A 27,784-nucleotide genomic window follows, 5' to 3' on the forward strand; every position below is an offset into this window, starting at 1 on the left:
GAAGTAAATTATAATGAGAGAAGGCAAAGGAAAACACAAAGAAAAACACAAAGAGACACAAGGACACCGAATGAGGTGAGGCAGCAAACGAGTGTCACATGTGTGGAGTAACTCCTCTCTACTAGAGGGTGGCCCTAGCAGTGCAGCTGAGGAGAGAGTGTAAGCATTGTGTTTAAGCAAGGCCGCTAAATGTTTTCCTAGAATGACTGAAATTATGTTAGTGTGGTGTAGAGCATATGATTGTTGGTCTGTGTCAGTGGGTTTGATCTTCCCCTTTTCCTGTCGGCTGGAGCCCTGGTGCCTCTTTATCTGGTTTCGATGGACCCATCGAAGGACTAGCTCGCTGCGCCCTTGTCTGATTTCGATTCGGTAGGCGACAGGTGAGAGCTTGTCCGTTATCTCGTGGGGTCCTGTCCAGTGAGGTAGGAACTTCTTTGACAGGCGACGCGGAGCGTTCTGTCTTGGTTGGGCGAAGCTGTAGTACCACACTTTGTCGCCGACATTGAGCTCATGGTGAGAGGCCTTTTGGTCATAGTAGGTTTTACGACCTTCGCCGCTTCTTTGGAGTTGCTGTTGCGCGAAGGCGAAAGTCGTTCTCAGGTGCTGATGCAACTCTTCTAGGTACTGTTAAGTAGTATAGGCGGTGACGAGATTCATGTCACCGGGTTAGTACAGCTGGTGTAGCGGTAGCGTCATACTTCTCCCTGTCATCAGCGTGAACAGGGTACTCCAGTAGACCGGTGAGGGGTGGCTCGAACGGCCATCAGTACCAGAGGAAGTTTAATATCCCAATCCTTTTGATTTGGCGGACACGTACTTCTTCAACACGCTGACCACTGTCCTATTGGCCCGTTCAACTTGACCCGAGGAAATTGGGCAATGGCTTATATGGAGCTTGGCCTGTATACCCAGGAGTTTCCACACTTCCTGCATGACCTCGGCAGTGAAGTGGGTTCCTCGGTCAGAGTTGACCCTTAAAAGCAGTCCGAATCTTGAGAAGATGTGGTTCATTAACCCTCTGGGGTCTGAGGTCATTTTGGGGCCCTTGAGATGTTTTGACATGCCCTGATATTTGTGCTTATTTCAGCTACATACTATTGACCAACATGTAATTTTTTTATTATTCAGCACAAACTGTGCTACAATAATATGTGACCAAGATGGATGTACATGTTTGCATTTTTTAGAAAAAAAATATTATGCGTGGTTAGTAAGTTTTGGGGGGAAAAATGTAGCTGAAATAAGGCCTTAAAACCCACACTAAATAGTTGTGAATAAGACTTTTGAGTAATCAGTCTTGTAGGCTAGAATATTTACTTCAAAATTATGTGAAAATCATTCTGCTTACTCATTCACAGAAAACAATATATTGATTTAAAATTTTCAACATTTTTGTGATCGAGGGTCTATATGCAAGGGAGTGGCAATGGCCTTGAATATTAAGTGAGTCTCACCTGAGAGACAAAGGGCCCTCCCCTAATGGCCCCTAATGACCCATCAGTGTAACTGTGACTTTGAGGCAGGTAAGAGAGAATGTGAGGAGATTGAAAAAAAGGTTTTTTTTAATTATTTGTATTTTATTTACAACACAGTATAATCAAAACATACATAATGAAGGTCAAAGACAGATTATTGTGCACACTGATCTAACCACAGAGACGTGAACAGACTTTGAGTCATTCCTGCAACAGATTCTGTTCAACAAGTGAAACAAGTAAATCATACCTGATATTTGTGTGTTATTTAAGTGTTTCTACTTCTTTCCATGGCTTCAAGAACAAAAAAACAATCAGTAGAAAAGGAGCTTGTTTTAACAGAGTATCAGTGTAGTTGAACATCTGATGTTGGTACAGCGCTCTCAGAGGAACAGTTTGAAGAGACATCAGGATACATCTGGTGCTGGTATCTGATTCAATAAAATACAATCAAAAAAAAAAAAACATTTGTGAGCATGTTAATATCAGGAACATCTGTATATATATATATAGGTTTTGTAGCCATAGACTCACACATGCATTGTACTATCATAAAAAAAGAGAAAGAAATCTTATATCTGAGAAATGAATTATTATTGTTTAGCACATTATTAAAATCTATTTCTGAACAGAGTAGGCTATTAATAATAAACATGTACTAAACATACTTAGACTCGTAGCATTCATCATGTTACAGTGTACACTCATATTACTTTTATTGTTTTATATAGAGCATGAAAACATCATCGCACCGTAAGAAATTTAAATACAATGAATTGCCTTTCATATTCAAAATGTTTTACATGATTTCAAACATTGTAGTCAGGAATTATAGTTTGGGAAAAACCCAACTATGATTTTGTAGTCATATAGTCTAGTATGTATGATTTTATAGTAGCCTATGATATGATTCTGTAGCCACAGACTCAAGCAAGCTTTGTACAATAAAAGGATGTACTTTGTACTATAAAAAAATATATTTTATATCCGAGAAACTAATTGTTATTGTTTAGCACGCTATTAAAATATATTTGTGAACAGAGTATTAATAATAAACATGGTCTAAACATTCTTAGATGCGTAGCATTCATCATGTTGTCGTTTGGGAAAAACCCAACTAACTGTTAGTAAATCTGTTCAAGTTTATTTCACAATAAAACGGTAACTAATGCAAAAAAGAAACATTACTTACTCATCAGATTAATCTCCTCTACTGGATGAAAACGTGTTCTTCTTTCGAGGGAAATCCTGCCTTTACTCAGCGGGAACAGTAACAGTAGCCGCGATGAGGATCTCCGCTCTTTGTTTGTGTTGGGCGTTTGCACACGCACACGTGCCACGTGGCTATTTACATATGAACGGCGCAAGGCGCACGGGGGCGGGATCACATTAGAGATAATGAGTCAGACGGGAAAAACTGAACATCGTGTTGGTTTCATATGGATTACTTCATCACAGAATGTTTTCGATAGGCTTCATTTCAAAGTAGACACTTCAAGCTTTCGATAGATATAACTCCCATGTCTGTGTGTTGAGTATTTGCTGAGTTACAGTTCATTTTAGTGACACGTTTCTAAAAACAGTTCGCGGAGACGGAGAAGACAGAGCGCTCCCTGTTTGTTTTCTTATTTTTCCAAAAGCACAAAGTTGTGTTGTTATTGTGAGTGTACACAAATAAAAGTAGACACTTAACAGTTTTGATTGATGTATAACACTTATTTGTGTGACCAAAATCAACAGAGTATTTTTAGTGTCTTTTGCACTGATCTTAAAAAAACCAAGTTGGTCTTGCCGGCGAGACAGCCGACCCCAGAGAGTTAACAGGCAGGCTGTTGTTTCTGCTGTATCATTGGGAGCTGACAGGCAACTCTATCCACTTTCTGAATTCGCAAACCACAGTGAGGAAGTATTTGTTACCTCGTGTTGACAGTGGCAGGGGTCCTACCCAGTCTATTTGGAGGTCTGACCATGGGAAGGTCATTCCTTTCCTTTGCAGTGGTGCTCGGTGGTTTGGATTTGCCGGTTGGAACTGGCAACACACCAGACATCCTTTAACGTATTCCACTACGTCTTGCATACCTGCATACCAGGCCAGCATGCTACTTGCTTAACAGTTTCATAGGTGGCCTTGGCACCATGGTGTCCTGCGCATGGTGCATCGTGGGTGTGTGTAAGCATAATCCCCCTTTGGCCTTGAGGGACTACGAGCTTTGGCGAAGTGAGGGGCTCAGGGACATATGTGAGAACGCCGTCTCGTAGATGCAGCATGTGCTTGATGGAGTTGAGTGTGCGGAGCTCGGAGGAAGTGGCTAGGTCAGAGGTGGCAATAGGATGAGTAAAAGGGTCGGAAATGTGAGTTCGAATCGGTATAGATGAGGAGTTCTTTGATGTTGTGGGATGCAGCTAGTTGTAGGGTGATGAGGATGGCTGCTATTTCTGCATATTGCGATGAGTGAGGGCCTAATTTGAACTGCTGCAGTGGGCAAGGGTCGTTGTTGAGCCAGACCACACCCGCTCCAGCTTTTAAATTGCCCTTGTGATTTTGGAGCAGCCATCGACATATGCTGTGGGCATCCCTTCACACACATTCTCCTCGAAGTACCTGTGATTTGTTAGTTGTGGTTGTGGCGGTTCTTTGGGTTCTGCTGATGTGTACAGCGTGTCTGTAGAACAGTTTTGGCAGGCTACTTGCCCGTTTCCTAATGAGGATTTGTAGTTTTGGGCATATCTTGCCTCGACGTCCCGTCCTTGGAGCGTCATTAACCAGGTAGCTATGCGTGCGTTGGTCACCACGCCATCCCTGATTCGCTGGCTGTTGAGGAAGGTGACTGGCTGGTGATAAGTCTCGATGATGACTTTCTGTGCACCAATGTAGTTAGAGAAACGCTGGATAGCCCACACAGTGCAAAGCAAAGCTTTTTCGCAGTTTGAATACTTGGAGCTGGTATAGGCATGCGCTGAGGCAATGATTGGAGAATCCAGCGTCCAGATATAATTATTTTCCTGGGTCTGGGTAGGCTAGGCACTGGGCAGAGCACAGGCACTGTTTGAGCTGGCTCATAGCTGTGTCCTGGGCTTCTGTCCAAATTAAGGGTTCATTCTTTTTTAGGAGGGAAGTTAGTGGTCGTGCGATGTTAGCGTAGTTCTCAAACTGTCGTGAGTAATTGCACACTCCCAGAAAGCTTCGCAGCTTAGATATGTTAGTTGGTATCTTTATGCTTTGGATTGCTTGGGTGCGGTTGGACTGTGGTTCGATGCAGTTTCGTCCAACGAGCAGGCCGACATAGCTCACTTTGGTTTTGCACCACTATCCTTTGTGAAGGGCAATCTTAGCTCCTGCAGTTGTCAGCTGGTTTAGGACGTGATCGATTTCTTTGAGGTGGTCTTCCACACTTGAGCATTTCACTAACACATCGTCCACGTAGACAAGGTTACCTCTGGCTCTGGCGTCAGGGCATGCTTTGTTTAGGAAGATGTTGAATTCTGCTGGCGAGTTGACATAGCCGAAGGGGCACCATGTGAAGGTGTACTGTCGATTGCCAAAGGTGAATGCCAGTTTGTGTTGGTCATTGGGGTGGACAGGTATTGTCAGAACCCTGAGGCGACGTCCAGTGTGGAAAGGATTGTCGTGCCTTTGATTTTTGGAATTTCTTGGTCCAGCTGGGTCATAGGCCATCGTGACAACAGTACTTGCTGATTCAACTTGTGATAGTCGATGGTAGGCCGTTGGGTTTTAGGACTGGCCGTATCAGGGTATGTGCTGTTACAGGGCCGGATGACCCCCTTTTCCAGCATGGAGTCAACAATTTCTTGCACTGGCTGAAACCGTGGGTAGACAGAACAATCCGTGCTGCAGTGAACCAACGCACTGCCGCATACAACGCCGGTCTTTTGTCAGGAAACATGAGCAAGTACAAAGCATCGTGCTATGCTCTCCGACGGGCAGTTAGAGCTGCTAAACTCCGATACAGGGGGAGAATTGAGTCTCATTTTCAGCTCAATGACTCTCGTCGCATGTGGCAGGGACTGAAGACCATCTGTTCCTCTGGAAATAACTCCTCCGCCGAGGTGAGAGCAGATCCATTGTTGGCCGAAGAGCTAAACACCTTCTTCGGCTGCTTTGAAAGTAATGGCGACGCAACTCTGCCGATCAGCGCGTCAGGAAGCAGCAGGCAGAGCAGCGATGATGATCATGTTATCACCGTGTCGGAGGACGAGATTCGGAGAGAACTAAGGAGAGTGAATGTCAGGAAAGCCGCCGGACCTGATGGGATTACTGGCCGCATTCTGAGAACCTGCGCCGACCAGCTTGCTGGTTTGTTCACTTCTATCTTTAATGAGTCCCTTGCTACCTCTGTGGTTCCCACCTCATTTAAGAAATCTGTCATCATCCCTGTGCCTAAGATCAGTAAACCCTCTTGCCTGAATGACTATCGCCCAGTTGCCCTCACATCAACAGTCATGAAGGTTTTTGAGAGACTTTTAAAGAAACACATATGCTCCTCCATTCCTGCTACTTTGGACCCTCTTCAGTTTGCCTATCGCCCAAACAGGTCTACTGATGATGCCATCTCTCAGGTACTGCACTCTTCCCTCACACATATTGACAGCAAAAATGGCAACTATGTCAGGCTGCTATTCATTGACTATAGCTCAGCTTTCAACACTATAGTCCCCACCAAACTAGCTGTCAAACTCTCAGACCTCGGCCTAAACACCTCACTCTGTGACTGGATTCAAGACTTCCTCACCGGCAGACCACAAGTGGTGAAAGTAGGCCAGTTCACCTCCAACTCCATCACCCTGAACGTAGGAGCCCCGCAGGGCTGTGTCCTGAGTCCCCTGCTCTATTCTCTCTACACACACGACTGTGTATCCTCTCACAGCTCCACTTCCATTGTTAAATTTGCTGATGATACTGTGGTTCTGGGCCTCATTTCCAACAATGATGAGACCGCATACTTGGGTGAGGTAGAGAGACTTACATCATGGTGCCAGGACAACTGTCTCTCTCTGAACGTGAGCAAAACTAAAGAGCTGATTGTAGACTTCAGGAAGAGACAGCAGCGGCCCTACACCCCTCTTATGATCAGCGGGATCCCTGTGGAGAGGGTGAGCAGCTTCAAGTACCTCGGTGTAAACATCTCCGAGGACCTGACTTGAACTGCACACATTCAAACACAGGTCAAGAAAGCCAGGCAAAGACTGTACCATCTGCGGCAGCTGAGGAAATTCAGGGTCTCACCAGCAATCCTGAAAACTTTCTATTCAGGGGCCATAGAAAGTGTATTGACCCAGTGCATCTCAGTGTGGTATAGTAATGCCACAAATCAAGACTGCAAAGCTCTGCAGAGAGTCGTGCGCTCAGCCGAGCGCATCTCAGGCTCTGCCCTCCCCTCTCTGCAGGACATCTACCCCAAACGCTGCAAAAGCAGAGCTGCAAAAATAATCAAGGACTCAAATCACCCAGGTAACCACCTCTTCATCACACTGCCATCTGGCAAGCGCTTCAGGAGCATGATGGCAAAAACTGAGAGACTAAGGAGGAGCTTCTTCCCTCAGGCTATCAGACTCCTAAACTCAGTCTCATAACATCTACAGGACTCAATTTAATTTAATAAACTGTAAATCCATACATTATTCTCCATCATCCGCACTGCTGCTATGTGTACTTACCCGGTACAACCTGTTCGCACATTCCTATTGCACATCCCTGTTTATATTAATATTTATTAAATCCACAGTAAGACTGTATTGCACAATTTATTTCATTGCACATTTTACTCCTTACTTTAATTTATTTTATTTTATCTTTTCTTACTTTTTATCTAATTCTTCCTATTTATATAAATATATATATTCTCGTGTTGTGTTTCATTTTTTTTTTTCTGCACTGTCCACTGAGCGGACCTGTCCTGACCTACATTTCACTACTGATTATACCCTGTATGATTGTGTATGTGACAAATAATAAAGGACCTTGAGAACCTTGAACAATAAAACCAGTGTTATCAGATGATTTGTCTTTGCTTGCCATGTTCTGCCTTTTGGGGTGTTAGTTGCTCTTCTGGGATGTTGTCCACAGAACTCCAACACATAGTTTGCTTTTTGGGTGAGGGGATTATCCGTTAAATATAATGAATAATTGTGTCTGATTGGTCCAAACGCTAATGTGAAATATTTATAATTAATTATAACTGGTTATAATTAACTATAAATATTCAGATCATATCTCAGAATTAACTGTACCAGAATCAATACTACAATTATTTAATCTGTTCGTCCAACAAGCAGACAGTATAATAATTTATAAATTCTAAGAAAGATTATCTTCCTGACCAAAAAAAGAATAGCATTGTTACTTTATACAGTACTAGCAGTAACTTAGCATGTGGGCAAGATCAACATTTCAGTGAGTTTGAACTGTTAAACAGAGGCAATCAATTGTGAATATAAGGGATTTAATACATGAAACTACAGCTAAAACTAAACAAACACAACGCATACAGAGGTAAGGATAAGGAAAGAGAGAGACAAACAATAGAATGTCAATTAGCCCCAACCCAATGAGGATCAGAGTATTAAAATCACCTTAATAAAGGGGCTCATCTCAGAAATGCATTTAAATAGTTGGAAAACGGTTACTTGCATTGGCTTTGTTGCTGTACAAGTGTACGGATGCATGGAGACAATGGAGATTTTTGAGGAGTTTTTTTAGGAGTGAGCTGGAACCTTTTGTTGGGTTCTTCACTAGAGTCCACAGTGAATCAAAGTAACTTGATAAAAATGCGGAAGATCAGACTTGAGGGATGAGTTTTAAAGAGGGTCTGTCTCAAAGGGTTTGAGCAATGATTGGTCTAGGTAAGGGTCTTTTACTTCCCCTTTATTTACACCTCTTCTTGGTGGACTGACCAATGCAGAGGTGCAAATTTTGAGAGGGATTTTTTTTGTTTGTTTGTCACACAGACACCTTTATTTGCATGTTTATGGTGGTCTGATAGATTTGTACAATATTAAGCCAAAGTATGGTGAAGAGTATGGTGCACCATATTAGTATGTTGGTATGTTACAATTGGCCAATTGGGTAGTGAAAAATCTGATATTGTGATAGCCCAGTCTGGTGTTATTCCAGTAAGAATTGTTTTCTACAAAAACACCAATGCTTTCAGTAATGAATTTTATTAAAAAAAACAAAGAAGAAGAAATAGAATAATAAAAATAATAACGGGGTGCAAATATAACTACATATGCAATTGATCCTGGAGCCTTTTCTTGCCATCAAAATATAACAACTTAATAATAATAACGATGATGAGGAGGAGGATGATGATTATTATTATTCCAGACATTTTCGTTCTAATTCCAACATAAAACTCCATCATTAATTACTTCTTAAATAAGAAAATAATAGGTCAGATCAACACAAGGCATAAAAGAAACATTTTAGAATTCATTGGCTATGTCATTTGAAATATTTTTGTTTTTCTTACAATATTTCTGTTGAAGTAATTATTGCTCAGACTGTTAGTCATCAAAGCGGATGTGCTTACTTGCTTCGGTGGCCCGAGCGATGATGATTTTCTCAGCTTTAGAAATGAGCTATGAAAAACAATGACAAACATTCTGTGATGTTGATAAAACTACAAATCTATTTAACTTTGACTGCCTATAAAGGCTGTTGAGTGAGGATTAGGTTACCTTTTCTGTTCCACGCTTTTTTTCTCTAGGACTGTTTAGCTTTGCTTGTCGGTCCACCAAAATCTTCTGCCAGTACCTCTGCTCATGGTCACCTTTTTTATCCATTAATACATGATTTAATTTGCCATATCTTAATTTTTTTTTTTTTATAGTTTTGAGTTAAAATTTCTATTCAAATAAAATTATCCTTCTAACCTGAGAGGAGTTCAAGGTTCCAGTTGTATTTTTTCTGAAGTTCTGATCGGGCTGTGATAACTGTCTGTGCATCTTCAGGACTCTTGAAGCGAATGTAACCCTCTTTATCTCCATCAAGAATGTCCACATAAGCCACAGCGGACATCTCAGACAGTGAATCCTGTGCATATGAAAAGAAACAGCTCTTAAAAATGGCTTATTGTTTGATGTACCCAAGATAGGTTTAACAATCAATTTAACTAGTATGTTAGTATACCTTGATGCACCTCTTGCTTGGCAGGGGCTGGTTATAGCTAATCTTGACAATGACCCCACTCGCAAACTCAGGGCCAGAAGGGGGCTCTTTCTTAGCTGTATCCTTACAAGCTTTGATAAGAAAGAAAGAAAGAAAGAAAGAAAGAAAGAAAAGGTATTTAAATAGCAATATTTATTAACAGGCAAGATTTTGTCCCAACAAAATATACTCACAAGTGTTTTTATTCTTTTTAGTCTGCATGATGTCATACTTCACCGACTTATGGTTGATCTGAGCCACTGACTGCTTCAGATGGGTCATACAGTGCTTCTGCAGTGTCAGGTACTCCTGCTTCAGGTTCAACCACTCTTTCCTGACAGAAACCACTTTATTACTTCAACATCTCACATAATACACAATTTATGAACCTTGACTTGAAAAAGAAAAGATACACAGCATTGCTTACTTTGAAAGGACTCTGAGTGGGATGACCTCCTCCCCTATTTTCAATCTCTCCTTGAGCTTCTTCTTTCTTTTCCTCTTGGCCTTCAAAACAGAATCGTCTTTCTTCTCAGAGTCCAACTGTTCTTCATTCTTGCTCTCAGTTGATAAATCTATGCAATAAAAGAACATACATTACAAGTAAATGACAGCAACAACTTTAAGGCCATTTCACATTGAAGAGTGAACAGTCACAGGAAAATACATTTTTGCACGAGTGCAAATTTAGACAGTTGGTGGCGTTTGAGGATTTGGGAAACTATAGGTTGGAAAATATAGTCTATGGGCTGCCATAGACATACAGTAAGTGTAGAAACAGCAGTAGAAGCAGCATGGATACAACCTTTGGTTTTGCCCCTTAATAATAAGACCAACAACAATAGGTATTAAATATAGCTATATAAAAAGAGGTATTAAATATAACCCTAAATATAGCTGCAATTATCGGGAACCAACAATTCTAAATGCAAAAATGCTGATTGAATGTCGTTCGGTAGATGAAGATATGACGCTGCAAGGGGATGATTACAATGACACATGACTGCATAGCTGTTCATTTTAATCCAAAATGTAGACATTTAACTCAAAATGCTGCCATGTGGTCACATTAACTGTTATCTCTAGCTTACTGTATTGTCAACATGTCTATTTGTAATGTTTGCTAATATTTTTATTCAAAACAATGATTCCTTGATTTCCAAAAAAAAAAAAAAAAAGACATTACATTCTAGTTAATCGATAAAATCTGAAAAATCACCCAGCCCTCTCAATGAAGTGTTACCTCTGTTGGCATCTGTTGCCATTGGTCAGAGTTTGTTTGACCAGACTGAATGTTATGTAATGTCCAATAACAACTATGGTTCCGGTAGGGCTGGGCGATATATCTCATGCGATATGCATGCGCATCTCGTCAATAAAGCCGGTTCCTTGATTAGCGGTAAATCTCCATCACCTGTTTTCAAATGGAGCAGCTTTTAATACACGGATTTCACTGACAAGCTACGCAATATCGCGTTCATTATCGCAGATGAATCGCCTTCGATAATGAACGCGATATTGCCTAGCTTGTCAGTGAACTACGGCTCTGTGTATGAAATGCCGCTCCATTTGAAAACAGGTGATGGAGATTTAACGCTAATCAAGGAACCGGCTTTACTGACGAGATGCGCATGCATATCGCATGTGATATATCTCCCAGCCCTAGGTTCCGGTACTGTGTTGAGGACCAGACAGTTCTGGGTAGTGCACCATGTTGTAGAGACAAATGCTATGTGTGCACGCACATACTAAATCATCAGAAATTATTGTCATCATTGCTGCCAGTGGCGCAGTTGGAGATGACGAGAAGTTAAGAGCATCAATCTTTCTGCATGTGATAGGGGAAGACGCCCTGGACATATGTAATAAATAGCTTTCAACTTGACGAGGCAAATTTAACACTGACTGTTCTCATGGCAAAGTTTGAAGAATACTTTGTGGCAAGCAAGAATATCACATTTGAGATATACAATTTTTTTTCTGCTGATCAGAAACAAGAAATGACTTTTGACCAATCAAGTCAAGTCAAGTCACCTTTATTTATATAGCGCTTTTAACAATACAGATTGTGTCAAAGCAACGTTCCAATATCAAAATAGGAAAATAGTGTGTCAATAATGTAAAATGACAAAATTAAACACTCAATTTTCAGTTAAAGGCATTTCATTATTGAATTCAATGATATCATCGTCCAGCTAAGTTCAGTTTAAATAGTATCTGTGCAATGAAGTTCTCACCCCTTGGCGGAAAAATATATGAGCTGTGTGACAGTTTAGGGGGAAATACAATAGCGTTATTTTAATGACAAATGTCGAGAGCACATTATTATAGCGCGAAAGCTTATTAATATAATGCGCAAGCACGAATCTCTCCGCTTGCACACAGATTTCCTTTGCTTTTGCTGATACACGCTACTCTCGAGAGTGCGCACACTTAAAACGTGTCTCTCCTCTCACTCAAACTGTCCTGTGCACTTGCAAATCTCTCTGTACTCACGCGCTAGATGTTAATTCATTTCGCACCTGAATTAAACGTTGTCAAAAGTTATCATTATGCACTTTTAAAAGGTATCTCAAAACAGATTTGTTCACTAAAGGCCTTTCCTTGATTTTTTATTGTTGTATTTTTGTTTTAACATAAACTGGTTATTGCACTTTGTTTTACTACTTTATCCCTTTTATGTTTGTATTTGTATTTTCCTTTCTGTGAATGCACATATGCATTTCTCTGTAAAATAGCTACTTTGTAAACACTTTTAAAAGGCGCTATATAAATAAAGCTTTAACCTTTAACCTCCACAACTGACCGATGAAAATACTATGTGAAATCTAATTGGCTGAGAGGGAACTGAACCTGGAATTTTTTTGACAATCAAAGATGGATCTTTAATTTCTTTCCAATTTAATAATATTTAGCAATGTTAATGAAATGTGGCCTGTATTAGAAATGGCTAGGAATTGGGTGCTTGGATGATTTGTACATATAAATAACCTCTGTCCAACTGGTTGGTCTCTGAGCAATTTATCTAAAAACAACACATTATAGCCTATAGCTCTAATAGCTCTAAAGACTTCATATAACATATCAATGTTATGTCATAATATGTCATATACCTCAACTGAACTTAAAATCATTGCAATAAATTCTCAGTTGGTGCGATGGCAATAATAAGTAACAATTCCTATCAAATCAACATCAAATGCAAAAATAGATGTAAATGATGCAAGATATAATACAATAAATGTTCTGATAGAATCGCTGTTTGAACATTTATTGGGAGGTTTTTTTTTTTTAAATCCAGTGTTTGTTTTCAGTTCTGATTTTAGTTAGATTTCTTTTTCATGAAAACCCACTTCATATTAGATACACATTCAATGGCACTCTCCTCTAAAATAGTGAATATACAGTTATATGACAGTTACATGTAATTACATTGTCTGCAAATGCATTAAACCCATATAATATTATGTAGTGTTATATTTGGTCTCCACATCTTAGGTATAGGGAATAGTGCATCTGACCCTTATCTAAATAGTTCTGTCTTAAATCAGAATATATATACACTGAACAAAATTATGAACGCAACACTTTTGTTTTTGCCCCCATTTTTCATGCGCTGAACTCAAAGATCTATGTACACAAAAGGCCTATTTCTCTCAAATATTGTTAAAAATCTGTCTAAATCTGTGTTAGTGAGCACTTCTCCTTTGCCTCCATCCACCTCACAGGTGTGGCATATCAAGATGCTGATTAGACCGCATGATTATTGCACAGGTGTGCCTTAGGCTGGCCACAATAAAAGGCCACTCTAAAATGTGCAGTTTTATCACAGCACAATACCACAGATGTCGCAAGTTTTGAGGGAGCGTGCAATTGGCATGCTGACTGCAGGAATGTCCACCAGAGCTGTTGCCCGTGAATTGAATGTTAATTTCTCTACCATAAGCCGTCTCCAAAGGTGTTTCAGAGAATTTGGCAGTACATCTAACCGGCCTCACAACCACAGACCACGTGTAACCACACCAGCCCAGGACCTCCACATCCAGCATCTTCACCTCCAAGATCATCTGAGACCAGCCACCCGGACAGCTGCTGCAACAATCGGTTTGCACAACCAAAGAATTTCTGCACAAACTGTCAGAAACAGTCTCAGGGAAGCTCATTTGCATGCTCGTCATCCTCATCGGGGTCTCGACCTGACTGCAGTTCGTCATCGTAACCAACTTGAGTGGGCAAATGCTCACATACGATGGCGTCTGGCACTTTGGATAGGTGCTCTCTTCATGGATGAATCCCGGTTTTCACTGTACAGGGCAGATGGCAGACGTGTGGGTGAGCGGTTTGCTGATGTCAACGTTGTGGATTGAGTGGCCCATGGTGGCGGTGGGGTTATGGTATGGGCAGGCGTATGTTATGGACAACGAACACAGGTGCAATTTATTGATGGCATTTTGAATGCACAGAGATACTGTGACGAGATCCTGAGGCCCATTGTGCCGTTCATCCACGACCATCACCTCATGTTGCAGCATGATAATACACGGTCCCATGTTGCAAGGATCTGTACACAATTCCTGGAAGCTGAAAACATCCCAGTTCTTGCATGGCCAGCATACTCACTGGACATGTCACCCATTGAGCATGTTTGGGATGCTCTGGATCGGCGTATACGACAGCGTGTTCCAGTTCCTGCCAATATCCAGCAACTTCGCACAGCCATTGAAGAGGAGTGGACCAACATTCCACAGGCCACAATCAACAACCTGATCTATATATATACACACACACACACATACATATATATATATTTCAATCCAAGTGCACAATATAGGCTATATGGCCACATGAACTTTAAGAATCATATAGGTCTACTTTTTTGTTTGTGTTCAGATAAATCGCAAACTGTTAAACTAGGTTATTTACATATAATCCAAGCACCTAATTCATTTCTAATATTTGATTATTATGACTTAGTAGTATTAAATTATAAAAAAATTACAGATCCATCTTTGAAATCTGATTGGTTGATAACATTTGACAACGTTTAGTTCAGGTGCGAAAATAATTAATATCTAGCGCATGCAGGCGCGGCTCGTTTATATGGGCAGGTGGGGCAGAGCCTCACCAAAATATTCATCCACAACATAGACCTTTATATAAACTGAAACAATAATAAATTGTAAATGTGTTCAGCATTGTGCAACAAATATTTTTCAGATTTTCGATACTATTTTAAGTTGTAAAGTAAGCAGTATATAATAAAAATCCAGTGCATGGCTTTAGCAGGCATGTTTACATGATACTAAGTGGGGCAGATGGTGCCTGAGACCTCCCAAGCTCAACAGCGCCCCACAATTTTGCAACGTAAATCTTTGGTGAAAAGAGGAACTGCAGCACGCTCTAATTAGCTGCTTTTCCACTGTCGGGCCAGTGCAAGACGGTGCTTTATACGGGCCGGGCTAATAGCTTTGGACCTGTAGCACTGAGACCAAAATCACGATGCGTCCACAGTCAGGCCAGAAGCTCCGCAGCGCTTTACTAAAACATGCCCTTTACACACCTCTCATACCCCCTTTCCACCAGCAGGAATCAGGTGCTAGTTCAGAGCCAGTGCTATTGCCGGTTCTTAGTTGGTTCGACTGGCGAGCCCTTTAAGAAGCGGTTGCTTTGCCACAAGCTAGAGAGCCAATAAAGAGCCAGATCTTACGTCACTGTATACGTTTCATGTTTCGTTTCACTAGCGCGGCAGCGCCAAACACAACAGACTTGTTTGAGGTGCATCGGCGTCACGCAGACCGATCGATCGGCACACAACACACAAAAGGACCGCGAGAGCGACCCAAAAGCATAAAGAGCCGTCTGCTTTCCAGTTGCTAAAATTCTAAATCAACATCTGGAGGTGATAACTGCTATATTAAGGCAATTATAATACAGCATTTTATGCGTGTTCTCCGAGCCTGTCAATCAACATTAGTGCGCCACCCACAGGATAACACAAGGACATCTCTGCCAAAGTTTTGTCCGCATGTGCCCAGAGATTAGAATATAAAGTTTACAAAATGTTTTCCATAATAGTGCTACGACCCAGAATCTGCCCCACCTAAATTTATGGTCAGGAGCCGCTAGCACAGAGAGATTTGCGAGTGCACAGGACAGCTTGAGTGAGAGGAGAGACACGTTTTAAGTTTTAAGCATCTGGTTTTGTGCGCGAGCAAAGGAAATCCGCATGCAAGCGGAGAGATACGTGCTCGCACATTATATTAATGTGCTCTCAACATTTGTCATTAATATAACGCCATAAAATACCTGTAAATGGCACATCATGCACATGGGGATATCTGACGGAGAGACGCAAATCAGTTTAAAGCAGAGTTCTGCACGGGTACTGTTTGTTAAAGTCAGTGTTTCCCCTGCCCCTGCGGCCTGTCCCCCCAAAGGCACCCCCCACGAAGATCAAGTTAATTTTATTTTCTCCATAGCGCCAGATCACAGCAGAAGTCATTTAAAGTTACCTTTCCTATTGAACAGGTCAATACCTTGTTCTTTTATTAAACAAACTAAATAGCCTTATGTTATTTATCTTATTTACACGACGGCATGTCATTTCGGTCTCTACATTACATGGTCGCACTCTCCGTATTGCGCACAGCGGAGTTCAGCCCCGATGCACACACAAACACACATCCGCCTCCTGTCGGTTACAGATTCTGAATATCCGCGCGGGATTGCAGGTATTCCGCATCATTTTAATTATTCCTGCACAAATGTGGCGAGCGCTTTATTGTAACATGAGAACAGTCATGTAAATCGCCGAAAACTGGATGCGAGCTCTCAAATAGGCCTAACTTAGGCTATACAAATGAACTGCCTGTCTTCTCATTCCGATATTGCTTGTGCGCACTTGATCCTGGATTAAACTTTGTCAAAAGTTATCAACCATTCAGAATAGATCCACGCCTGACCGATGAAAAGGCTACTGGAAATTTTATTGGATGTAAGTGAAATGCACCAGAAAGTCTTTCAAGAATCAAAGATGTTACTTTAATTTCTTTACAATGTAACTTTATGCTAGAAATGTTTCGGAATGGGATATTTGTCTGATCTGTACATATAAATATCCTAGTCTGTGTAACTGCATCGCTACATTGTACAGACATTACAGGTCAAAGCCACCTGACGTTCCATTTATCTAAATAAACAACATATATGGCTCTTAAAACACTGCCTATAAAAATTCAGTCTTGTCATATTTTGAATACCTCAACTGAATTGCGGTTATTTGTTTTATAATTTTATTACTGACTGTGTAATTGCCTTTTTTTGTAAATTCAATTCAGTTTGAAATCAAATTTGAAATCATGCTTCTTTGTGCTGTAAGCTTTTGCAACAAAGTTAACCTATTTTAAAGACACAAATACACAGAATGAGCAAATGTTTAAGATTGAGATTGTTGTAATGGTAATTGATCAATGTTTATATGTAGGCTATATAAAAGACTAATATCTGTTCATCATATAAAGCGAACATGTTTTTTTTGTTTTTTGTTTTTTTGTATTAAACCACTAAAAGCTTGAAATAATGATTGCCTTGAAAAAAAAATGGATGGACAAAAAAAACTGAGATATTAAAATATCTATATGGCAGTATACAGTATGTGGTAGATTTACCAATGGTATTGAAAATGATTAAAGTCGTCATGAAATAAAAAATGACCCTAACAGTTTTTTTAGTGCACATTACTAGTCTTGTAGTGAACAATTAAACCGTGCAAATCAATACACCAGGAAAAAAAAAAATTGTCTGCAGTCATAATCTATAATCAAAATCTGAAAATTTGCACCCGCTCTGAAATGGCCCTCTCTGATGACGTCAGTTTGTCGACTTGGGGAAAATCCTCTTGTTCAGTCATGACGTAAGGACTGCTGTTTCCGGGTCCAAGCCTCTACTCATTTCACTTGAGAATACTATCTCAGCAGCCATTTATGAGCACTATTTAATTAATATTACATATTTAAGCTAAGCATTTAAAAAAAAAAAAATTGCTGTGCACACTACAGTCTCCGTGCTCACAGTGTCTCAGACACTAATATTTTAGCTGAATCACTGTCTGGCCATCTGGGATTTCAGTATGGAGATAAGGTTAGGGTTATAATTTTTCAGTATTACATGACATCGTAGGTATATATTAGCACAGTTTGGTGTTTTCTTGGGGCGTCTGGCAGAGCGTTAGGACCCAGAAGCAGTGAAGCGTGATGTCAGACGTAACAAGCAGATATTCTTAACCACTCCTATCCAAACGTGAATCTGCTATGAGCAAGAGGTGGAGTGAAGGTGCACCACAATAAAACCCCGCCCTTTATTCAATATTCTGTTTCACTCGGAAATACATCACAACACTGAAGTCAGTTGCAACTTCCGGATAACGGGTACTTTAATATTGATATTTTTTCAAGGTATTGAAGTTAGAAATTCCTGTATGATGACTAGGGATGTTCATTTTAACCGTTTAACCGTTAACCGACCGATAAGAATTTTGACCGATTAATACAATCAGTTAAACGGTTTAAAGTCACTTATTTTATTTATTTATTTATTTTTCAGTAATTTATCAAGATATTTTAAAAGGTTTAATGCATGGTTAAAATAAGCTACGCATAAAAAAAAAAAAAAAAAAAGCATAAGTCGCCTATAAGTCGCATTTTATCATTTCATTCAGAAATAGGCCGACGCGAATTACAAATATTATAATAAGCACTGTAAACATAGCTATGCTATTTTAGTTCCCCTCACTCCACAACAAATCCTTTCAATTAACAGTAGGCTATTTAGAAAAGAACAAGAATTAAAAATGTAAGAAGCTATAGCGACAAACCCAAACGAATTAAGGCTTAAACGAAACTGAAACCAATGTTGGGTCTCTCCTTCGACACAAAATCAAATGTTTCCGTATTCGCGATGTATTTGAATGCCAAAATATTATTTACCTTTTATGTACCTTTCCACGTAAAACAAAATGTTTTGCATAACTTCACGGCGATACGGTGATAACGCTTAACGGCACAGATTTTACTACATATTTAAACGGAGCAGTGTTTTTTGTTTTCCCATATGTTTGACTGATTGTTTTTTATAATGATAATGAACAGGCTGCATTGTCAAGGTAGAATGCTAAACTGTGTGCGGCACTGGAAAATCACTTGATTTTTATTTTTTTTCCCCCTTCTAACAGTGGAAGCAACTAGCATACTCCTTTTAGTCATGAAGATAATCGGAATTGTAAAAGGTTAGGGTTGTTTGCTGCTTTTTGCGCATGTAAAATTAATCCCCGGAAAACAAATGTTAGTATTTTTAACGGGTCACAGACACTTATTCTAATTTAATTTTAGTTCTAATTTAAAATAATCTTGTCGGTTAACGGTTAATCGGTTAACGAGCATCGGTTGTCGGTTAGGAAAAATAACCGAAATGAACCTCCCTAATCATGACCACTAATTCATGTACTTTGTCTATAAGATAAAAGTGGGTTTGGTTCAAAGTAGCTGTTATCCACATTGATCTTTCATAATAATTAATATTTTTTGATAATTTATTAAATATCTTAACACATGGTTGTAAATGAGAAAGTTTATGTGCCTTCTAAAAATCTAAACAATTAAGACAATAATATTTATACGTTTTAAATTAACAATTTATATGCTTGATTTATCCCTTTTCATAAAAATGGTCTATAGCCTGAAACACTGTTGTATAAGATTTTTGTTTTTGTGAAAACCTGTATCTGAACTGTAAATCATGTACTTTTATGGCTCAATACTGTATGTTACCATAGACATTGTCCAACCCCGCTCATTCTGTGTTCATTTTACTTGTGCAGCTCTTAAAATGGGTCATAAATTTCCTTAATTTTTTTTTTTTTAAATTCTGCAGATACCCTGTAAATAGTGAAACAAAATTCCTTCCTTCATATTTCTTGATATTTGTGTATTGAAAATATTTTTGATTGATATTTAAACTCCTATCTTATTTTCAATATTAAAAAAAAAAAGATTTTGAACAGCGTCCTGAGCTGTAGCAGGGCAAGTCAGCGCAGACAAATGGCGAATGGCGCTGCCATTGTGCGTACTCTCATAGAAAACAATGTGTTCGCATTTTAAAGATGTGGCGTGGTGCTGCGCTTTTTGTCCCCCTTTAGATCTGGCATACACAATGGAAATGTGGCTACATAATGTAGGTGAACAGAATGACTAATTAAAGAGACTGGGGAAAACTAGGTCACAGGGAAGACAGAAAACAACAGACATGTGATTTGCACCCTCCCGGAAAGGTACGTCCCTGCGCCATAACATATTCCAAATGAGGAGGAAGGGTGGGGGCTCAGGAGGAGGGCGTGGAGCAGGAGAGGAGCAGAAACAAAAAGAGTCCAAAAAAGTCCATAGGGGAGTGGAGGTTGGGAGGAGCCAAAGGGAAGCCAGGAGCAGGAGGAGCCATATGAAGAGCCAGAGACCAGCCAGGATGAGGCCCCAGGGCGGAGTCGACGGAGGGAGGAGCCAAGGTGGAGAACGCCTTGACGACACCCTGGGGACGATGGAAGGGGAGCCCAGGATGGAGCCGAGCAGATGGAGAGCCAGGGTGACACTGAGGATCCGGAGGGCCAAGGAGGAGCTGAAGGCTCAGGCAACCGAAGCGGAGGCAGGGACCCAGAAGACCACGGCGTAGCCGGAGCGTTAGTTAAACAATTTAATAATCAATTTACAATGTACCACAATTTGTACCCGTGTTGTATTGCGCTGTATTACACCACGGACGAGCGCATTTAAAATGAATGAATGAGTCAGCTGCGGGCGCCATCTTCTGGTGAGATGCGGGAATTCATTCGGCACGCGACTCTCACAGTGCATTATGGGTTATCTCTAGCCGTTGAGTGTACACCGGTTGTACACTCGTTTTTGCAGTGCACTGTGGGATTGAATGAGTGCACTCGAGAACATCCACTATGGTTTCGGACACAACTAAAAATGGCTTTCCACTCAAATAGTGCCCTATTTGAGGGTATAGGGGCGCTTTTGGATACAGCCTAGGTCACAGGGAAGACAGAAAACAACAGACATGTGACAGCTATATTTTCACAATTTATTTATGTGGAGATTGTTTTATAATGTAATTATTTTTTTTTTTTAATCTAATAAATGTTAAATTGATTGCTCTTAATTACACTGTATTATTGAATGGCAAGTCGATGGTTAAGTAGTAGGAAAAAAATTCATAGAGACATCAATTGTTGTCAGGGATACTTGCCTTAAGTCATAATAAAAGATGGCATTAAACAAATATTAAAAATATACTGTCTTTATGTTGTTTCAACATTAATTTGAAGATTGAATGTGAAATTATTGCAATATATAAAGGAATAATTTAATGTTAGGTGGGATTAATCGCAATTAATTTCAGAAAAATGTGCGATTAATTAGTTGTTTTTTTTAATCGATTGACAGCACTAGTAAATATATAAATATGTTCTTATAAAAATGCACTGATTAACTTCAGGACGTCTTTATTAAACCCCTGGAGACGTCTAGATAGATGATGGATGGATTTTAAGATGGATGGACTTCTATTCATTGGACTATTGAATATCAACACCCATTCACTTCCATCATAAAGCTTGGAAGCTTTTTTTAATATAACTCCGATTGTATTCGTCTGAAAGACAAAAGTCATATACACTGAGGAGGGCTTGAGAGTGAGTAAGGCCCCGTCCACACGGGGACGTGTTTAGCTGTATACGTAAAGACTTTGTATTGTATTGGCGTTTTGTCCAGATAGATCCAGCGTTTTGGGAGTGTGAAAACGCAATTTTTTTAAACCCGGTCCCAGAGTTGATAAATCTGAAAAATACATTTTCGTGTGTACAGCCAATCAGTATATTTTGTGAAACGATGATGTCATCACCCCACGTCTCGCCCCTAGTCAGACACTGCTACGTCACATAACAGCAACAACAACATGAACAAACACTAAACGATTGTCTTTTTATTAACTAACATTAACACAGATTAATAAATGTTTTGTTCCATATTAGTTTTCTCGTTGTTGTGTTGAAGTCTCCTTCTCCGTTTTTAGTGCATCTCTATGGCAGAATTAGTGCCACATACTGGTCTGGCATGTACAGGTGCTGGTCATATAATTAGAATATCATCAAAAAGTTGATTTATTTCACTAATTCCATTCAAAAAGTTAAACTTGTATATTATATTCATTCATTACACACAGACTGATATACTTTTAATTTTGATGATTATAACTGACAACTAAGGAAAATCCCAAATTCAGTATCTCAGAAAATTAGAATATTTACATTTGAGTTTCAATTAATGACCATCCCTACAGTATAAATTCCGGGTATCTCTTGTTCTTTGAAACCACATTAATGGGGAAGACTGCTGACTTGGCAATGATCCAGAAGACGAACATTGACACCCTCCACAAAGAGGGTAAGTCACAGAGGGTCATTACTGAAAGATGTGGCTGTTTACAGAGTGCTGTATCAAAGCATATTAAATGCAAAGTTGACTGGAAGGAAGAATTTGGGTAGGAAAAGGTGCACAAGCAACAGGGATGACCGCAAGCTTGAGAATACAGTCAAGCAAAGCTGATTCAAACACTTGGGAGAGCTTCACAAGGAGTGGACTGAAGCTGGAGTCAGTGCATCAAGAGTCACCACGCTCAGACGTCTTCAGGAAAAGGGCTACCAAGCCACTTCTGAACCAGAGACAACGTCAGAAGCATCTTACCTGGGCTGTGGAGAAAAATAACTGGACTGTTGCTCAGTGGTCCAAAGTCCTCTTTTCAGATGAAAGTAAATTTTGCATTTCATTTGCAAATCATGGTCCCAGAGTCTGGAGGAAGAGTGGAGAGGCACAGAATCCATGTTGCTTGAAGTCCAGTGTGAAGTTTCCACAGTCTGTGATGATTTGGGCTGCCATGTCATCTGCTGGTGTTGGTTCACTGTGTTTTCTGAAGTCCACAGTCAACACAGCCATCTACCAGGAAATTTTAGAGCACTTCATGCTTCCTGCTGCTGACGAACTTTATGGAGATGCAGATTTCATTTTCCAACAGGACTTGGCACCTGTATACAGTGCCAAAGCAACCAGTATCTGGTTTAAGGACCACGGTATCCCTGTTCTTAATTGGCCAGCAAACTCGCCTGACCTTAACCCCATAGAAAATCTATGGGGTATTGTGAAGAGGAAGATGCGATATGCCAGACCCAACAATGCAGAAGAGCTGAAGGCCACTATCAGAGCAACCTGGGCTCTCATAACACCTGAGCAGTGCCACAGACTGATCGACTCCATGCCACGCCGCATTGCTGCAGTAATTCAGGCAAAAGGAGCCCCAACTAAGTATTGAGTGCTGTACATGCTCATACTTTTCATGTTCATACTTTTCAGTTGGCCAAGATTTCTAAAAATCCTTTCTTTGAATTGGTCTTAAGTAATATTCTAATTTTCTGAGATACTGAATTTGGGATTGTCCTTAGTTGTCAGACTGATATATTTCAAATGTTTATTTCTTTTAATTTTGATGATTATAACTGTGATTATAACTTTTTGATGATATTCTAATTATATGACCAGCACCTGTATACTACATTGGTTTGAGTCGGTTTTGTGGTTTCGTGTGTACGCAGATTAGGGCTGCACGATATTAGAAAAAACTCACATTGCAATATTTTTTATTTCTGTGATATATATATGAAGGAAGAAAGAAAAAAAGAAAACACCAGATGACTTGAAGAGCTCTATTTGGAAAGAAATAATCAATGATTGGGGTGATTTTGTAGCCGAGTAAATCAGCATAGAAAAATAAACAAATTACAAACATAGATAAATATAATAGAACAAAGACACAAATTAAATAAATAGTGCTTTATATTTTTCCGGTAAGTCTAACAGTATTGAAGTATAATGGTTGAATAATCAAATGTAAAATAACACTGTATAGACTTCACTGTATAAATTAAATTAATAAATCTGTGTTAAAGCTACAAAAGGGATGTTTCTCTATGGGTTTTGTTGTTTGTTAACATTCATAACACAAAAAGCCTTAGGAACATTAAACTGCTGTGAACCAATATACTATCCATTTTCTTTATCAAGTGTTTACCTTCACCTAAACCATAAGCAACTGTGTTTACAAAGATACTTGCAGAGACATGCATTTTGACAGTTTCATGCGTATGTGTCATTTCAGGCACAAATAGAAGCGGAAGTAAACGATATTCAGTGCTCACTTGCATCTGCGTGGCTCTGACCGTGTCTAACCGGAAGTGAGTGGAGACAAAACACAACAGAACCCATTATAATCAGTGATTCTGTCTACACTGGATGCGCCGCGACACGGCAAATCCCTGAGAGTAAATCCCTCATTCTTTTTATGACGTACTGACAAAAATTTAAAAGGATTTGCAACGGTTGCTTTGTCGCGTCCAGTGTAGACAGCGTAGGGCGGTGATCAGTATACTAAAAATTGCACATCCTGCGATGTGACTATCGCGGGGCAATATCACCATGGCATGAGGTCAAGTCAAGTCACCTTTATTTATATAGCGCTTTTAACAATACAGATTTTGTCAAAGCACTTAACAGTATCAAATTGGAGGATAGTGTGTCAGTAATGTATAATGATAAGATTAAACACTCAATTGTCAGTTAAAGGCATTTCATTATTGAATTCAGAGATGTCATTGTCTAGCTCAGTTTAGTTTAAATAGTATCTGTGAAATCAAATTGGCGATAATTGCTAGAAAATTAAGTGTCCCCAACTGAGCAAGCCAGAGGCGACAGCGGCAAGGAACCAAAACTCCCTCTGTGGTAGAATGGAGAAAAAAACCTTGGGAGAAACCAGGCTCAGTCGGGGGGCCAGTTCTCCTCTGACCAGACGAAACCCGCAGTTCAAAAGTTTATATTTCTATTTTTTTATTTTGTTGCAATTTCTAACAATAATAGTATTATGTAGTTAGGTATTTTATTATATTTTATTATACCTCATAGTGATATGAGGTGACCTACTCCATTAAAAATAAAATTACTGATATGACTGGACTTTAGCAGAAGTACTTTTATGCATATGAATATCTTTTTAAATGACAAAAATAAGCACTGAGTGCACCTTATTTTTATTTATTTTTTTTAAGATTTACTTTTGGCATTTTCGCCTTTAATACGATAAGACAGATCAGAACTAACAGGAAACAAAGAGGGAGAGAGATTGGGGGACGGGATTGGGAAAGGTCCTTGAGTCGGGATTTCGAACTGGGGGTGCCCGAAGCGCAACAGCACTGTACGTCGGCGTGCTGCCCACCTTAAAATTCTCCCAGAAAAACCAAAACAATCTTTAAAAAAATTAAAAATAAAAATTATACCTTTCTCTCTACCACTCTCCTCGTATTCCTCCTCGTCTACTTTTCTTATTTTGGATGGCATCTCATCTTGGGCTTCTCCAACTAATGCCTCAGAACTGTGGGATCTTCGTCTTTTCTTCTCAATGTTCTTGCTTGCGCTGCTGATCAGTATTGCAGGGTTTTCCATTTTAGATTCATCTGATGATTGTTTCTTTGCCTCATTGGTAACTGCAGTCCCTAACATTCCTTCTCCGTCCATCTCATTTACAGTCATTTCTTCACAAGCACTGTTTTTGAGATCATTTCGAGACCTTTTTTTCTTCTTTTTCTTGCCATCCTCCTCATAACCTTAAAGTAAAAACATGAGTTGCTTATATCTGGATCATTCAGAATGTGATGGCAGAAAAACACAAACTGGCAACATAAATCTTCACAAATCACACAAATCTTCTGTTTAATGCTATACTGTAATACATACAAGCAGCCTTTTCACAGTACGTATCAATATGTTACCTTGTGTGTCCTGGATAGCCTCAAAAGGGATAGTCTTTTTGTTATGAGTCTTAGGGAAGATGCCTGGTTTCCTTGGAGCATCTTCTGGAGGATTGTTCAGCATCTGCCGTTTCAAGTAAAACACACCATGCTTTAGAATACATTTTACTCCAACTTGCAATTGGACTGTATTGTGTTACTGTATACTGTATTATTACAACTTATTCTGTTTCTATACTAATCCCAACAATATGTGTTTATAGGATCCTATGAGTATGCCAAAAACCATACTTCCCACTTGCTGAGTATTAAAGTCATATTACTTTGTAGGCTATTAGGCCTACAATATTCCTTATGCTTTAGGAACACTAACAATAAAATACGATTATAGAGCACACACGTTACCTCAATAGCTTTCTGTGCTTGTTCCTCTGTCTCAAATTCCACAAATGCAAACCCTTTAGGGTGTCCTGTGGACCTGTACCTGGGGATACTAACATAAACTACATTTCCACACTTGCTAAACACTCGCTCCAGCCAAACATGAGTCACTGACTTTGGCAACAACTCCTGAAACACAACAAATTTAAGAGTGTATACACTGAAATCATACAGACAACAAAAAAAGTGAAAATAATGTGAAATTAATGCGCACTCAATTACCACATAAACTGTGCGGTTGTCCACATCTTTTGGGCTTTCACCAAGTGGATCCTTTCGTCGTACATGTGTTCCCTGAAGATTTACCTTAAAACAACATAATTAACATTATTATCAGTACATAAATTGTAACTAAAACCTTGCTGATAAAGGAAAAGAAAATTAAAATCATGCAAACCATACCTCCACTATTGCTGAATTTTTAAGAGCCCTGGCTATCAACTTGACATCTTTCGTCAATTTTTTCATTCGGTTGAATGATGTCAGCACGGATATGTCAACATCTGCAAAGAAACAACAAAAAAAGTTAAGTGCATCATATATGTATTAATTGTGGATCATGAGATAACATACACATAACATAACACTGATATATACATCCATCTCGTGACTGTTCGATGATATTCTTCATGAATCTGTCCTTGTGAAGATTCACATCACTAAACCAGAATTCCACCTGCTTCTTCACTTCAGCCAACAGCTGTTTCACTCGAGATCTCTTCTTTTTTTCGTTCTCTTTCTTCTCACTCTGGTTTGAACAGGCGGCATCGCCTCCTGAGGAAATCTTCTCTGTGTCTATCATATTGCTATGGCTGTTGGTTAAAAGTCATAAGATATCTGTAAGACCATTATCTGTACAGAACCAATTATGTCGAGCTAATGACTAACTAACGGCTACACATACTTAACTTACCTTTAACTTGTCGCTTTCTAAATTAACTTAAATAAAAATAACCGCTTTACACTACCATGGACACAGCCATTGATTACGACATCGAAAATTTTTTACTTAAACAAACACAGATAGAAGACGGCGACACAAAAATCTAAAGTGTTGAACCTTTGTTGTATGTTCGACAGTAGCACAAAATCAATTCATATGCGCAAAGTTCCTACTTCTTGTCGCATAAAAATGACGTCAATGCTGTTCCAGTGAGCGGAGTTGTGGGCGTGTCTTGAGACAACGCGCAAACGAATGGAACTGGGGGTATTCCAGAAAGCAGGTTATGTGACATAACCGGGAATGTTTGAGGATAAACGAGCGGATAATCTTAGCTTTCGGTTCCAAAATCGGAGGTAACTTTCAGGTAGTGATGGCGAGATGAAGCCTCATGAAGCATTGAAGCTTTTCAGCCAAGCGGTTCACAAAAGGGTTCATTTCTCGAGGCTTCATTTGCTCACATTACCACCTGGTGGCCAAAGAGTGTAAAACAAGCAGATACATTACAGATGACCTGATGTGATGTGATGTGATGCATTGTATTTTGCGCCAGTTAAGGTTTAGAAATAATGGTGAAGAAAAAAAATCAATTTCCACATAGACTAATCTATTTATATGAATGTAATGTGTATTTTCTAGTGGTATATAATGATTGTATAATATAATTGTGTAATAAACGTATTGGCTTGAAATGAATGGGGCTATCAAATGTGTGTAAATCAAGTCTTTGCTCATAATAGGCAGGAGAGGCAATATTATTAGTCTAAAACTGGAAAGTGGCTGGGACTGTGAATTTACAAGATTCGAACCGCTTCCCTTCCTTTATTATTATTATTATTATTATAGTATAACAAAAATATTAA

General features: G+C 39.5%; 1 protein-coding gene across 1 annotated transcript; it reads right to left on the reverse strand.

Moving 5' to 3' along the window:
• Nucleotides 1-8,805: 8,805 nt before the first annotated feature.
• larp7 (La ribonucleoprotein 7, transcriptional regulator) lies at nucleotides 8,806-27,152 on the reverse strand. Its single transcript, XM_058781781.1, has 13 exons — nucleotides 26,895-27,152; nucleotides 26,579-26,793; nucleotides 26,384-26,484; nucleotides 26,204-26,287; nucleotides 25,946-26,110; nucleotides 25,562-25,664; nucleotides 25,070-25,396; nucleotides 10,070-10,217; nucleotides 9,837-9,976; nucleotides 9,625-9,734; nucleotides 9,369-9,528; nucleotides 9,174-9,265; nucleotides 8,806-9,074 (listed from the first exon to the last, which is right to left on the reverse strand). Exons 2-13 carry the CDS (start codon nucleotides 26,781-26,783, stop codon nucleotides 9,000-9,002), a joined length of 1,710 nt encoding a protein of 569 aa, XP_058637764.1. The 5' UTR covers nucleotides 26,784-26,793; nucleotides 26,895-27,152; the 3' UTR covers nucleotides 8,806-8,999.
• Between the last annotated feature and the right edge of the window lie 632 nt (nucleotides 27,153-27,784).

Source organism: Onychostoma macrolepis, chromosome 07 (assembly GCF_012432095.1).
Source record: "Onychostoma macrolepis isolate SWU-2019 chromosome 07, ASM1243209v1, whole genome shotgun sequence".
Classification (NCBI taxonomy): domain Eukaryota; kingdom Metazoa; phylum Chordata; class Actinopteri; order Cypriniformes; family Cyprinidae; genus Onychostoma; species Onychostoma macrolepis.